At 35.9% G+C, this 15580-nt stretch overlaps 1 protein-coding gene across 1 annotated transcript in view; it reads right to left on the bottom strand.

Moving 5' to 3' along the window:
* The window catches only part of LOC107742489 (rho GTPase-activating protein 7-like), a 115503-nt gene that overhangs the window by 80390 nt on the left and 19533 nt on the right, over positions 1-15580 (bottom strand). The window contains exons 3-4 of the mRNA XM_016555462.1: positions 14009-14158; positions 12936-13076 (exon numbers count right to left, since the gene is read on the bottom strand). Coding sequence (XP_016410948.1) covers positions 12936-13076; positions 14009-14158 — 291 coding nt within the window. The remainder of the gene's footprint in view (positions 1-12935; positions 13077-14008; positions 14159-15580) is intronic.

Here is a 15580-nt window from a genome sequence, read left to right as displayed (position 1 = left end):
CGTTGGTCCGTTGGATCGGATTGCTTTCTCACTTCAATGATGAACTGCCTTTAACTGAAAATTGAGTGTTTACTATTGTCATTTTGCATTATTGACACACTATTTTCTAATTAACGCTGTACAGTTGCTTTGACACAATCTGTATTGTTAAAAGCGCTATATAAATAAAGGTGACTGTATATATATATATATATATATATATATATATATGTAAAATCCCTAAAATACATTTTATCACGTCTGAAGGACAGCTTATATTTGAAATTCCTGAAATGGAATTTTGATAACGCTTTATGAGTTAATATTTCACTTTCAGGATCCAGAGGGGAACCTATAAAACAGTTTCACAATGTAACTCTATAAACATAGTTTACATTTCAAACCAATCCAATATAAACTAGCCTACCACCTGTCCCTCTGAGTAAAACACTGTGTGTGTTTGTGTATGTGTGCTCATGCCCACCAAGTGCAGCTGGCTAAGAAATAAGGCCATTTGTGTAGCCTCTGCAACCTTGAAAACACCCTCCTCCTTACGAACAAGATACCCCACCACACACACACACACACACATGCTTATGTACCCTCTAAAATGGCTGATAGTCTATTCTATCGTCATCTGACTGAATGTGATTATCCATAATTTGTTAGATCATGTGTGTATTTACTGATAACGCTGCTAAAAGTTTATTTTTCAACAAGGATTAGGGGAGTATGAGACAAAAAGAACCCTGCTGCATATTTTTACCATGTCGGCAGGTCTTAGTGGAAAACACACAACTGAACCCCCCCCCACACACACACACAACAAAGTGTGTGTAAGTGATTATTTTAGCCATAGAATTGTGCCTGGAAAAATGATTAATGCTTTTGCTTGGCAAAGGTATTTTTATGGTTTTCAAATTTAGCACAATTGTGATTTTGGTTAAATACCTTTGTAAAGGCTTCCTGTGTTCAAACAGGAAGTTTTGGCGGGACATATTGAAGGGGTTTTCCAAAAGGCTTTAGCTATGTCATAACAGTGAAGCATGATTTGCTACTGTCAGTTGTAGGCAATATTATGGGGCAGGACATTCTCATTGTTGAGAGCATTTGATTGGATAAAAATATGCATATTGCAGGATGAGTCATCAACACTTTTAATGAGTTTTCCTGTGAAAGTCACTGCAGATTGTAAATGTCTAGCTGTTATATGTTAAAAATGCTAATGGTGGTTGGTGCTGATAACCTCGCGGGCAGAGCACCAACGTGTAGCGCCGTTGCAATTTGGGCGTCCCGAGTTCGAGTCCCAGATCGCGGACATTTCCCGATCCTATCCCCCTCTCTCTCCCACATCGCTTCCCATCCACTTACTGTCCTATCTAAATAAAGGCACAAAAACACCAAACATAAATCTAAAAATAAAATAAAATAATGCTAATGGTATAGGAAAGCACTATAGTGTTGTTATTGCTACTAAAACTATTAATATTGTTTTATTTAATAAAAAAAGCAAAGTTGAAATTAAATATAAATATTAGATGAAAAACTTAAATAAAAAAAATGAAAACTAACTGAAATTGGTTTAAGTTTAAGATGAAATACTAAAACTAAAATAAAACATGAAATTGACAAAAGCACTTAAAAAAGCAACTTAAAATTACTCAAACTAAAATTAAAACCAAAACTGAAAATATAAACATACAAGCTAGTTCAAAGCTAAATAATATATTAGCGTAATAGTAAAAAATAAAAAGTTTGCTAGGATATAGATGACCTCAAAGCTAAAATGCATGGACAAAAAGCCATGAAACTCTAAATTTGATTTAACAGGGCCTCTAAATGACTCTCTTTCCTGAAACAGAGCAGTGGTTATTAATATCTGTTCCTTTGTTAGTTGTTCATTATTGTTCATTATTCTCATGTGTTGACTTTTTTTTAGTCAGGCCGAAAAGGAATTTCTGTGGATCCGAAGGAATGTCGGGGTCTCCGTCTCCGGGTGACCTTCATCCACAGAACTCCTGCTCTGTCCGCTGATCTTTGACCTTGTGTAATCCCGAAATCCCTGGAAACGATCATACTGACAGCAAAACCTCCATCATCTGCCTCAAAAGAGTGATGCATCCTGTTATATGAAGAATGTGGCTTTCTCTTCAAAACATCAGAGCATATTCTTCTTCTTTATCTATCTTTATCGTCCATGTTTTTTTTTTCATGTTCTATCTCTCTCCCCAATTCCTTTATTGCCCTCTGTTATCACGTTCTCTTATTTTATCTACCCCGTTCTTTGTTTCCACATTTTTCCGCTTTTGTTAACATACCCTCATTCCTGCATCCACCCATCCTCCTCACATGAAGCCAGATGCATGCTGGGAATTATCTTCATGTATGCAAGGGGTACGAGTGGCTTATCTAAGGAGTAGTGTGCATGTGTGTTTAGCAAGATAACTGCATGATTATGATCTTAATGGACACAGTGTACCTCAGACATTTTAAAAACACTTTGGTTTTGTGTTAGTATCGAAAATGTCCCTATTATTCTCATAGCATAGTGTGTGCATCAGTGTACAGAGATATGGAAACATTCTAAAAGCATTCTTGGCATTAATGACCAGAAAATGTTTAAAAGGTGAAGTGTGTGGTTTATGTGCCTCTAGAGGCATCAAATGGAATTGCAAAAAAATCAATAAAAAGTATGTGAAAAACAGTGAAAATGTGAGCTTAAAAATTTGAGCTGAGTAGTACGTCAGAATTCATAGTATTTGTAAAACAGTATGTGAAAAGTACCTAAAAAGTGTGCATCAGTTGGACACTTACTATCCCATAATGCCACGGTAGAGGATTTTTGAATGGCAGTGAAGTGACGCTGTAGGTCACATGACAGTGACAACATGACAAATCTGGATTTCATTCATACTACACACTTTCATACTATATAGAATGTACTTTTTAACGGTTGTGAAGCAAGTTTCACCTTTAATATAGCTAATTTCTGAAATTCTCTGGTTAGACTGAAGACTTTTCCTCTCCTAAGATATTCTAACCAACAGTACTGTTTCTCCATAGCTAAAGACAAATCCACCCATTGCATTCCTCTCCTTGTTGATGGTGCTGCCACTAAAATCTGGATAAAGCATTGTCTTGCACCCAATCTGTCTAGGGAACACACAGACACCAATACACACATTACTCACACATACCTGAATATGGTTTATCTGAACCACACACACACACAGTTAAACATACATAATCAGTAAAAAGAAATCAATAAAAACTCCCCAACAACAATGATGGTTCTCAGATATACGGCTAAATAATGAACTTAGAGAGTTAGCTAACGGCAAAAAAGTCCCATACTGGCACACTGCAAGCTATCAGCAATAAATCACCCACAAACACTCATACATACACATGCATGCCAACACGAACAAGACTGTAAAGTATTGCACAAAATATACCTCAACATGCATTAAAAATTCCACAACCCATCGACTCAGGTTTCGCAACCATAATGTGAAATTAGGAGTCTGCAAAGACTATATGAAACATGATGCAGTAGAGCGTTAGCCATATTATCATAGCGTGACTGTGACCACCACAGTAACACATTCTACATTCCTCTATGTGTAGGCCTGCTGTTTTCTCAAATTCACAGAAACAACTGAAGGCCACCGACAGTGAAATGCTATTAATACTTCGGAGAGCTTCTGGCATACTCGGAATAACTATATTTGAGTCCGAGCACTGTTATCATGTGCTATCCCAAACACACCACCCACCACCCTCATACGAGTGGGAAGAGGGTTAAAATGAGCTCAGAACAAAATAATAAAAGATGGAGAGGAAGCAGGGAATGAGGTGGCAGAAAAATAGGACAATGAGATCAAATGAATAAATAACATAATGAAAAGCAAAACAGGCAAGCGTCACTATTACTATCACTCATACTGCTGGGTTTACTGAAATTATTAATTGATCTAAAAACTGCATATGGAAATACATCTGAAAATGAAATTTAAAATATATAATTGTTATTACATTGTTTAATTTATGTTATATTAATTATATTACACATTTAAAAATCATTATATTATATTATAAAAATATTAAATTGCATTTGTGTTACAGACTTTAATGATACATCAAATCATGTGGTCTGTTGAGAAGTGCACTATTACTTTCATAAGTAATTGAACAAATTATTTTCGTCTGCAAGATGAAAATTCCCAGATTTATATTGAAGAAGAAACTCAAACCATTTCTAAAGTAAGCAGCCAGCTAGCAGTAAGCACAGTACTTCCATAATTGAAAAAAATTGTTTTCGTCTGCAAGAAAAAAAACGAAAAAAAAAACGTAGCCATTTCTAACGCAGCCAGCTAGCAGTAAACAACCAGCAAACAGCCACCTAGCAGGTGTACTCTTACTTTCATAAGTTGATCGAACAAATGATTTTGTCCACAACACTCTATCATCACACCATAAACAAAATTCGAACCAAAGGATAACATTTCACTGTCTTAAAATTGAAAATTGTGTTTGGAAGAAATTGTTTATAATGTAATAATTTTACAGGGACCATCACACTTGCCTGGCAGCACTGGACCACCCAAGCACATGTCATATGTTACATTTCAGTCATGAGAGTGAGAGTTTTTTTTGTATGTGTGTGTTTAAGTATGCAATTGTGTGTGCAAGTGTGTGTCCCCAGTCGTTATGGGGCAGGATTGGGTCACATTTTCTGGCCTGTAAGGTCCCTGGGCACAGGTTGTCACGGCATTAGGGATCAGAGGTCGTATCAGGTGTCCAACAGAAAAAACAACGAAGTAGACCACTCAAGTATTAATTTACTCTGTGTGTGTGTGTGTGAGAGAGAGAGAGATGGGATAAACACCAAGCAGTTAAACACATTTAACCAGTTGGCAGGGCAGAATTACGTGGATATACACTGAAGGTAAACATTCACCACAAGTTAACAAGTTATACTGGGAATATTTGAAGTCAAACACATTTTCATTAATTAAAACTCCAGCAAACAGATATGTTGTGCTTATCAAATCAGACAACAGTTTCACAGGTTAAACCAAACTACAGTTAAAATTACAATCAAGTACTTTAGTATGTTCAGCACATCAAAACAAGTGTACTTCTTTAAAGCACGCTAACTTAAAACATAATGATTTAATATATACTTTAAAATAAAGCTTTTAATTTACATGGTTAAATAATGAACTTTTTAAACCGTGAAAATTGGCTGATAAACAGTGATACAATGCCCCCAAACAACTGTTTTTACTGGGGTGTGTGTGGCAAAATTCTGGTCTGGAATATTTATTGTTGTTTTTTTTTATTGTAATTTGTGGAGTTTGTTACAACTTTGCTCATACTTGGGGTTAGGATTTTTTTAAAAACCACATATCCCTAAGTTTTACATTTTGGCAAGTAAGTCACCACACTGGTTGTGCTACAGACATTGTGTGGCTTTTAGAGAAGTGAGCTATTGTTTTTCTAAGCAACCAGACTACAAATGGCAGTAATTAAATTTAAAAGTAATATCATAGCATCTGACTTGGGCTCTTTTTACTGTTGACACCCCAGCAATGCTCTAGCAACCATCACACAACACCCTAATATAACATCAGTGAGAAAATGATTAAATCTAATTCTACATCGCTACATTGCCTTAAAGATTCTGCTTATAAAACTATTGAAGTTTTGAAGAAAAAAAAAAGATAAGTAGTTGTGTGCGAATGTGTGTGTAAATTACAATCAAGTACTTTAGTATGTTCAGCACATCAAAACAAGTGTACTTCTTTAAAGCACGCTAACTTAAAACATAATGATTTAATATATACTTTAAAATAAAGCTTTTAATTTACATGGTTAAATAATGAACTTTTTAAACCGTGAAAATTGGCTGATAAACAGTGATACAATGCCCCCAAACAACTGTTTTTACTGGGGTGTGTGTGGCAAAATTCTGGTCTGGAATATTTATTGTTGTTTTTTTTTATTGTAATTTGTGGAGTTTGTTACAACTTTGCTCATACTTGGGGTTAGGATTTTTTTAAAAACCACATATCCCTAAGTTTTACATTTTGGCAAGTAAGTCACCACACTGGTTGTGCTACAGACATTGTGTGGCTTTTAGAGAAGTGAGCTATTGTTTTTCTAAGCAACCAGACTACAAATGGCAGTAATTAAATTTAAAAGTAATATCATAGCATCTGACTTGGGCTCTTTTTACTGTTGACACCCCAGCAATGCTCTAGCAACCATCACACAACACCCTAATATAACATCAGTGAGAAAATGATTAAATCTAATTCTACATCGCTACATTGCCTTAAAGATTCTGCTTATAAAACTATTGAAGTTTTGAAGGAAAAAAAAAGATAAGTAGTTGTGTGCGAATGTGTGTGTGTGTGCAAGTTGAGCAGGTTGAACTGCAGAGTTTACCAGCCCCCTAGTCTGGTTAAGAATGTGCAGCTGGTAGGGGTCAGATTGGCCCACCCAAAGTCTGAGTGGGTAAGGTGTGTGAGTGTGAGTGTCTCGATGACACACATACACACACACTCACTCACACATAAATGTAATGATAAGGATACTTATATACATATTCTTTACACACAAATACACTTATATATATTCACGTACACACAAACCAAGTTATTTTTGCCTCAGGTCTCGGAAGGGACCTTATTTAGTTTTTTTTTCTGAACATATATACATGCCGTTTGTAGAGTGTGTAGACACACAGATGCTATCTATACCCCCCGAACCTCAAACTTTTTCCATAACTAATGAAGACATTCCAGCACGTGCACTGAGAAACGTGGGAAAAAAACGACCTCTCTCTTTTTTTCCTCCTTATTGAGAACACCCCCTTCTTTACCCCATAATAACTTCCATATGTTTTATGTCAACCATTTTGGTAGGAAGTGATGTAAATTGTCCCTCAGGGCATGTTACATGGCGTGAATTGTATTCCTGACTCAGTGATCACTCAAAACGTAGCTCCAATCCAAGCTAACAGCCAGCTGCATACGGAAATGATCCTATCACTTTAATGAGAATTTGAACGTACAGAACTCAGAAAACCAATACAATTGTTCTCACCCATAAGTGTCCTTCGAAAAATATTCTGGTGTTTCTTTCCTTACCATTTTGTGAAATAAAAAAACATTTTAAATAAAAAATTTAAAAAAGAATCTTATCATGCTACTGTAAAACACATGTATCTATCTTTCCCGCATGTGGTATGGTCTGAACAATATGATGGCTAGGGACCCAAAGGAAGTAAAAGTACAACAGTGGACAGGATAAACAATTACACTGTGTACTAATTCTACTTATGAAGGACATAACAAGGACCATGACTGATCCTAGGCTACTAGTATTTTAAGGAGTTTTGTCTTGCCATAGTTACTCAATAGAGGTTTTCAAAGCACTATTATTCATAGGTTTGGAACAGTTTGTACACTATTAAAAAATGCAACGGTGCCATAGAAGAACCATTTAAAAAAAAGAACCTTTCATTATTTTTCTCAGTGTGAAGAACTTTTCCACTATAAAGAACCTTTTGCACAGTGGAAAGTTTCCATGGATGTTTACGGTTCTTCAGGGAACAACTTATACCAATAAAGTACCTTTATTTTAAGAGTGTACTGTAAAAGTGGTGTCGGGTCAATTAGGTACACCATTCTTCTGACTTGAAAGTTCAGTCTAATTTCCTACAGGCTAGAAAGGTTGTGGGTTGAATACAATATCAGGAACTACATCTCATTTCTGTAGAGCATCGTACTCTTAGGCTGATGATACACGGGACAACTTTTTGAGCAATGTTGCTGTCAATGGGCAACCAGGTGAGACACAGGGCCCATGACTGATCTTAAGTATTAGATATAAATTTGTTACCTATTCTCAGTGTGAAAGTGCCCAAACAACATTGTTCAAAAAAAGTTACCTGGCAAAATTGCTCAAAAAATTGCCCCGTGTATCATCAGCCTTAGAACATTCCCTCCAAATGTCACTAACCTCACAATAGCTGGTATTTTCCCCTTTTTTCCGGCCCTAATTGACTCCATGGATTAGAGAAAGAGAGTCAGGATGCTAATCCCTGTAATCCAGTATAATCCAGGCTCCAATAACAATGGAAGACGCTGAATTAAGCAGACTGCACTTTGGGAAAACAAGAAATGAGGCTAACCTATGGAGCAGGATTAGCGTGCCATGCAGAGGCACACGAGGAGGGCGGTAATTACCCTGCTGGGCACAGTGGTCCGAGAAAGTGACACAAAAGCAAGACCAATGTTGTCTGAATGCTAACAATCAAAGATGATCGAGGATTTATACATTTTTCTCTTTAGTAAAATACTCTATATAAGTAAGTTTCAGAATAGATCAACCCCACAAACTGTGCTAAGATACTAAAGTCTTCAAGTTTGCAATAACAAATGAAAGTCACATTGTGAAATATAAAGTTGCAGTTGAGGAAAGTCAAAATTACATTGTGAAACATAAAATCTAACTATTAAATATGATTATATTATGAAATATAACACCACACCTATTAAATATAGAAATGGGCTTCTATACATGAATACATCAAAGTACAGCACTATGTGATATTTATGTTCAAATTTTCTTGAAATGACATTCATTATATTTAATACATAAGCTTGTGGGTGTGTACTGTACATAACACCTGTTTCCTCTCCTCTGTCTGTGCATGTTTGCATATTTACATCATGATTTATAGTTATCGATGCTTTCACAAATGGGGGACCCTGTCACGCACATCTTTCCATCTCCTGCCATTCCGCACCTTTAAATTTATAGACAACAAATGACTGTACTTCACTTTGGCTGCCATCCTCTGTTTGATATACAAATATGACATCAGTTCCGACAAATGAAAACCCCTTAAGAAAGATAGATTTCTTATGCTGAGACCTCAGGGGCCTCAGACAAATATATTGAGTTCTGCCCATGCCGGGCCAATGAACTGTCAACATCACAATGCTAGCCAAATACACGAAACGTCTTATGCTCCTGACAAGCTTGAGTTATGAGATGAAAGTTGGCTGAAACATTCAGGGTTCTGGATCATGTGAGGAGAAAAACAAAGACTGTAATATAGTCAACACAACCTAATGTGTAAGATGTACTAAATGTTTTCCCTTATATTCAGACTGATGAATTGAGATGAATGAATGAACCAATGACTGCTCTAAGTACTCATTGTAGATACCATTGAAATTAATCTGAAGGGTGGGAAAGCATATTCATAAGGCGGCTTAGATGTTCTCCATGACTGCCAATGTCCCCTAAACACAACTATCTCTTTCTTTTCAATCCTCTTACATAACCAGAACCTCAGAATGGGTCATTGTGATGTGTAAAATCAATGATATCATATGTGTCATGTCTGATTTTTTCCCCTATTTTCTCTGACACAGATAGCAAGATAAAACCCTTGTTTTGGGCTGTAAGAATGCCTGATATAGCATGCCTGACCTTGAACACTTCGGAAAACAGCTATTTTCCTGCTTAAGGTCAAAAAGAGGTTACATTTTCCACATCCTTCTCAAAAAATCAATCTTTTTTTGACACCCATTCTCTCACTCATTCTCACCAAAGCCACTTTTAAACTGGGAAAAATTAGCCTACTCCACAGTTATGCTGTTTGTCAGTATTTAACTGAGAGAGAGAGAGAGGGGGAGGAAAAAAAAAAAAACTTTTATTTCAGCTCCATTAAGAGGAATGGAGGTCAGTTATTCATAAAACACTTAGGGAAGGTGGTAACATAAGAGTTTTGAATTATTTAACATGGGAAAATATTCAATTTAGAGGTACAAATGAATGTTGTTTGTAGTGAAAATGGATTAAAAAAAAAACACTCAAAATACTGGGGGTTTTTTTGGTTGAGAAAATATGCTGGAATGTGTATAATTTCTTTAAATCATACTTTTTGTTGTTGCTGCTGTTATTTTTGAAAGAAGTGTCTTATACTCAGAAATTATTCTAATATGCTGATTTGGTGCTCAAGAAACATTATTATTATTAGTAGTAGTAGTTTTATTATTATTATCATCAATGTTGAAAACAGTTGTGCTGCTTAATACTTTTGTGAAAACCATGATATTTTTCACGATTCTCTGATGTATAGAAAATCAAAAGAAATAGAAATCTTTTGTAGTATTATAAATGTATTGCCACTTGATGCATCCTTAATGTACTCATTTCTAAATCCTAAATATGAGTTTAAATAAATAAATATCTAACCCATAACTTTTGAACAATAGTGTTCAGTATATCCATATATCATTCTCTCTCTCTCTCTCTCTCTCTCTCTCTCTCTCTCTCACACACACACACACACACACACACACACACACACACGTTTGTTTCTGTGAATTGTGGGGACTTTCCATAGACTTCTATTACTTTTATACCAACCAAACGATATTTTCTATCCCCTAACCCAACCCTAACCCTAAACCTACCCCTTACAGAAAACCTGTTTGCATTGTTACACTTTCAGATAAACAGGCCGGTCCCCACAATGTCAAAAATGTCAGGTTTTACTATCTTTGTACTATCTATTTGGTCCCCACAACAATCTAGCATAAACAAGTACACACACACACACACACACACACACACACAGAGAGAGACACACAGTTAATTTCAGACCATGCAAAGGCCATGAGCTAGCAGGTGACTAATGCATTTTCAAACAGGCCCTCATGAGTCCTCATGATTTCATGACTGACACAGCTTCTAGTCCTTTCTCTCAGCATCTATTTATTTAACTTTCTGGTCATGGAGACTATGAGCATGTACACAGACGTTACCAGCATAACATTGCTTTCTGGTATGGACATACAGTGACGCCTCAATAAATTTCATTCTGGGCATTCACTGTCACTGCTACTGTGGCTCTTAAAAACATACATTAGCAATGAAGGGTAGCCGTGGCCTTGCAGCACTCCGTTAGTGTTTAACATACCTTAGCAAGAGCAAAGAGGCTTGCGTGCAAATTCTGCTTATGTGCTAGTTAGCTTGTGTGTGTATCAAAAGGCCTAATCTTTCATGTGTTTACCAGGTACACTTATGTAATCCAGTGAGGAATGGCAGGAACGAACAAACAGAAAGGTGTGAGTAGAAGCTTACAAATGTGCACACACACACTTCATGGTTGCAGATATTGAATAAGTGTCAGGGTAAACAGTAGTCTCTCTTGTAAACAGGAATGGCTTTATGCGTACTTTGCGACACGTGTTCCACACTATATATGATGTCTGCGGGTACTTGCTCAAACGTGTAAGCTTGCATTCCATGTGCCTTTCATTATAGTGTTTAATTATCTTCTTTCTGACTCCATTTCTCATCTCTCATCTCCTTGACCTGTGTCTGAGCACTCTGCTATGTTGACCCATTAATCAAGATTAAATGGATACAGCCATTCAACGAGTAACTTGCTTCATTTTAACATTACCTCAGTCAAGATGACTACAGACTGAAAGATGAAGCAAAAGGGATCATATTGAGATAAGGCAGAAATCTGAGTCCAGATTAGATTCACAAACAGTAATATATTGTGAAAATTTTTGCAATTAAAAATAACTTGTTTCCTACTTTAAGATATTTTTTAATGCTTTTTTCTTTTTCTTTTTTTTCCCTTGATGGCAAAGTTGAATGCTGATTTGGTGATCAAGACATTTGTAATTATTATCAATGTTGTGTTATCTGTACTATTGTACTATGTAAGCAAAAATGACATGACAGACTGATATTTGTTGACTAAGCTTATTAATCGGCTACTATTTGGCCATTTCAAGATTCTAATATGTCCATTTGGCCGATTAACCGGTGTTTATCGCCATACATTGTCTGTACCAAATTATACTGACAGCTTTGTGAATTTTGATTTAATATTGTGTAAAATAAAAGACTTCATTTAATTAGTATTATATATATGTGTGTGTGTGTGTGTGTGTATTTTTATATTTTATTTTAACAGATTAAACATCACAATTAAAGATGAATATCATCAGACACATAAATTAAACAGCATTTAAATAACATATATAATAAGATTAATGTCTTCAGGCACATTATTTCAATTTATATATCAAATATCATATTTGTTCAAAAGTGCTATTCAAAGGTTTTTGATGTCATTGACTGATCAACTGGAAGAATATTGACTTTGACATTGATAAACAACACCATCTTTTAAGTCCTTCCTCACATTCACTTACTCAGATCTGCCTTTACTCATTTGTTTCTCCTCCCAAACAGACCTTTTTAAACTTTGTTCACACATACAGAAATGAAAACATTCTCTCCATCTTTTCCTGACTCTCACTGACACTTTAAGTGTTGTTTGCCATGTGCAAACAACAAGCATGTAATGGGTAATCAAACAGAAGATTCTTACGCTCAACTCAAACCGCAAATCACACACAATCTCACTCGCATTCACAGACATGTGCATGAGGGGAAGATTGTAAGGAATGTTTCTCAGTGTGTTTTAGCTGGTGGAAGTTGGCAGACAGTAAAAGCTGCTATTATCATGTTCCAGCAGCTTTAGCCACTCAGAGAGAAAGAAAATGATGAGAGACAAGATGAGAGAGAGAGAATCTTTCCTCAGTACACTTTAAAGTGGCTGCTGGAACCACAGCACACTCTAATTTACTGTTTACTGTCATTCAGCATACAGAAAAGCATATGTAAATGTTGGACGCTTAAGAGACACTTAAGAGATGATTGACACCGGGTTTAACCAATTCCAGAGCCATGGGAATGTATGAATGGTATGTAAAGGCGCTCCTCACATCAGTGAATAGCTGACCTGCTCAGGTGACTGGAAACTGCAAGCCTTGTATAAGTTATTTGTGTTTGATTTGATAAATTGTTCCACAACAGGTAATTCCTGGTTTTGGTTAACTAACCTCATTTTTTGGTCTAGCCCCAGATGTTCCAGAGGGTCCTGATGATGACAGCGATGACGAAGAGCGATAAAATGGGGCATTTAGAGACTGCGATGAGGCTGAAAGACTTCCTGCTGAATCCAGCATTTCTAAATCAACTTCCTGTTTAGGAAAAGAGTAACATTGTCCTACTTTAAATGCAAAAACACATACTTAACAATTGCTGAAATGAAACGTATGTTTATTTGACATAACATTCACTAAATTATAAATAATTTGAAAGTGAATATATATTGAAAACAAAATGATTTGAAATTGCTAAAAAAATTAATCTGTAAAAATAAACTGATTTTTTATGCAGTCTATAAACGGCCACATTAGACGATATAACTGCTGGATTCAACAAAGTTTTTAAGGTATGTGAAAATAAATGTTCATTAGATATTCAAAGACTTGTTTAAATTTTAAAAATGTGTATTTGCTGAATGTTTACTTTTTTCACTAAACTCTTTAACTTTTTAAGTTTTTATTACTAAACGGCTCAGATGCTGGCATTGTCAGTCTGTCAAAATAAAAGTCCAACTTTCGACATATCGCTCAATGCTGATAATCATAAAAAAATACAAAATACTGGCCTGTATTTCAGCCTTGGTGATATATCAGTCAACTACTAAAGAATTCTACATAGATTTAGTGCTGGTACTGAAGATCTAAAGTAGTTGTTGACCATTATTTCATTGTATCATCACAAGACTTGATAACACTTTAGTATAGGGACCAATTCTCACTAGAATTAACTCAATTAGAAAAATCTCAATTAGTATTAACAAGTAGTTGCTTGCTTATTATTAACATATTGGCTGTTTATTAGTACTTATTCTCCATGATCATATTCTACATCCCTAATCCTACCCAATACCTAAACTTAACAACTACCTACTTACTATTAATAAGCAGCAAATTAGAAGTTTGTGAAGGCAAAAGTCATAGTTAATGGTTTGTTAATAGTGAGAATTGGAGCTTAAAATAAAGTGTGACCCAAGATGAGATTCGTGTATAACTTGCATAACATCTTCTGAATGGTGGCCACTCACTGAGACGATCCGCCTCTTTAAATTGGGAGTGCCATTGAGGGAGGAGCTTAGAGCATTCTCAATCTCTTTGTCCAGCTGATCCAACTTCATTATTAACAGAACCATTGAGTCCAAACGTGACCTTTCCTTTTCCCTCTCTTCCCGTGAGCACTGAAATGAGAAAAACAGTTTTTTATAATCAGATTTTATTTGAGAAATGTAATCTTAAAACCAACACTGACATTAATCTGATCGCTTCCGATGACAATTCTTTAAACATATGTCACAGCAGACCAGGTGGCGACTCGGATGAAGACGGGACTTTTCCATACAAGCTGAGGGAACACTTCAGTAGATTTAATCTAATCTTTTTTTACCCTTACTGGTGGATAATGCTATTAAAGGAATAGTTAACCTAAAATAGAAATTATGTCATTATTTACTTGTGTCATTTCCAAACCTGTAAGACTTTCTTTTGGCAATAGGAAACAAAATATTTTTGAATGGCCAAGGTCCAAGGGCCTAAATCTTGCTAAAAATAAATGTAACTAAATTTAAATTTAAATTTCACACAAACACACACACACACACGCGCACATGCACACAAACACACACACACGTTTCTGTGAATTGTGGGGATTTTCCATAGACTTCTATTAATTTTATACTGACCAAACAATATTTTCGGGACCGCAGGCTGGTCCCCACATTGTCAATAATTTCAGGTTTTACTATCCTTGTGGGAAAATTTGGTCCCCACAATGTAGCATAAACAAGTACACACACACACACACATATTTTTGGCATGGACACCATATTTTACACTGGCAGAATTATTAAAGTATTAGCACAGGACTACAGAGAGAGAGAGAGTAGAAGACAGAAGTTGTAATGCTACTCAAGCAGAGAGGAATGATGCTGGCACTTGCCCCGTGTCTGAACCAGGCCTGTGCAAACAGCCCCACACAAAGCAGTGCAGTGTGTAAAGGGTTTGCATAGCTTTTACTGGTATTTACCCTTAATACACGCTTGTCTGTCACAGAGCACACAGCGAGAGAAAGAGAGACACTTTGCTAGTAATGAGCTAACAAACATGCGATCCATTGTCCAAAACACACATTTTACCTCCAGACAACTTGAAGAAAGGAAAAATTGAAATCGCATCATATGACCCCTTTAAGAGTTTGTTTTTGTTCTAGTATTTCAATATAGAGCACACGTCATCAGGATTAGCTGGTAGACTTCTTTCATTAACACAAGTTCACGCAACTTGGTACTGTCTGGCTCCAAAATCAACATAAAAAAGAGCACAAGTACTGTATATGATCTAATATGCTTGTACTACAGGAAACAAAGTATTCTTAAACCATGCATAGCTTTTCATAAGAAACAGAATTACATTTTAATCTGTATTCACTGAAAATCTATTTCAAATTTGCATATTTGCATCACGCCAGGATTGATCAGTCATTGATTAGAAAAGCATGCATATTTGATTCAAAATGTCCTTTTGTGCTACACTGAAAGCAGGTTGACATGAAGGTAAGTAAATAAGTTTTAGTTTTAACTTTGATTCAAAAACGGTCATGCTGT

The sequence above is a fragment of the Sinocyclocheilus rhinocerous genome, unplaced genomic scaffold, assembly GCF_001515625.1.
Source record: "Sinocyclocheilus rhinocerous isolate Xijiao unplaced genomic scaffold, SAMN03320098_v1.1 scaffold496, whole genome shotgun sequence".
Lineage (NCBI taxonomy): Eukaryota > Metazoa > Chordata > Actinopteri > Cypriniformes > Cyprinidae > Sinocyclocheilus > Sinocyclocheilus rhinocerous.
Note: the sequence above shows the minus strand (reverse complement) of the source record. Positions and strands in the feature narration are given on the sequence as shown.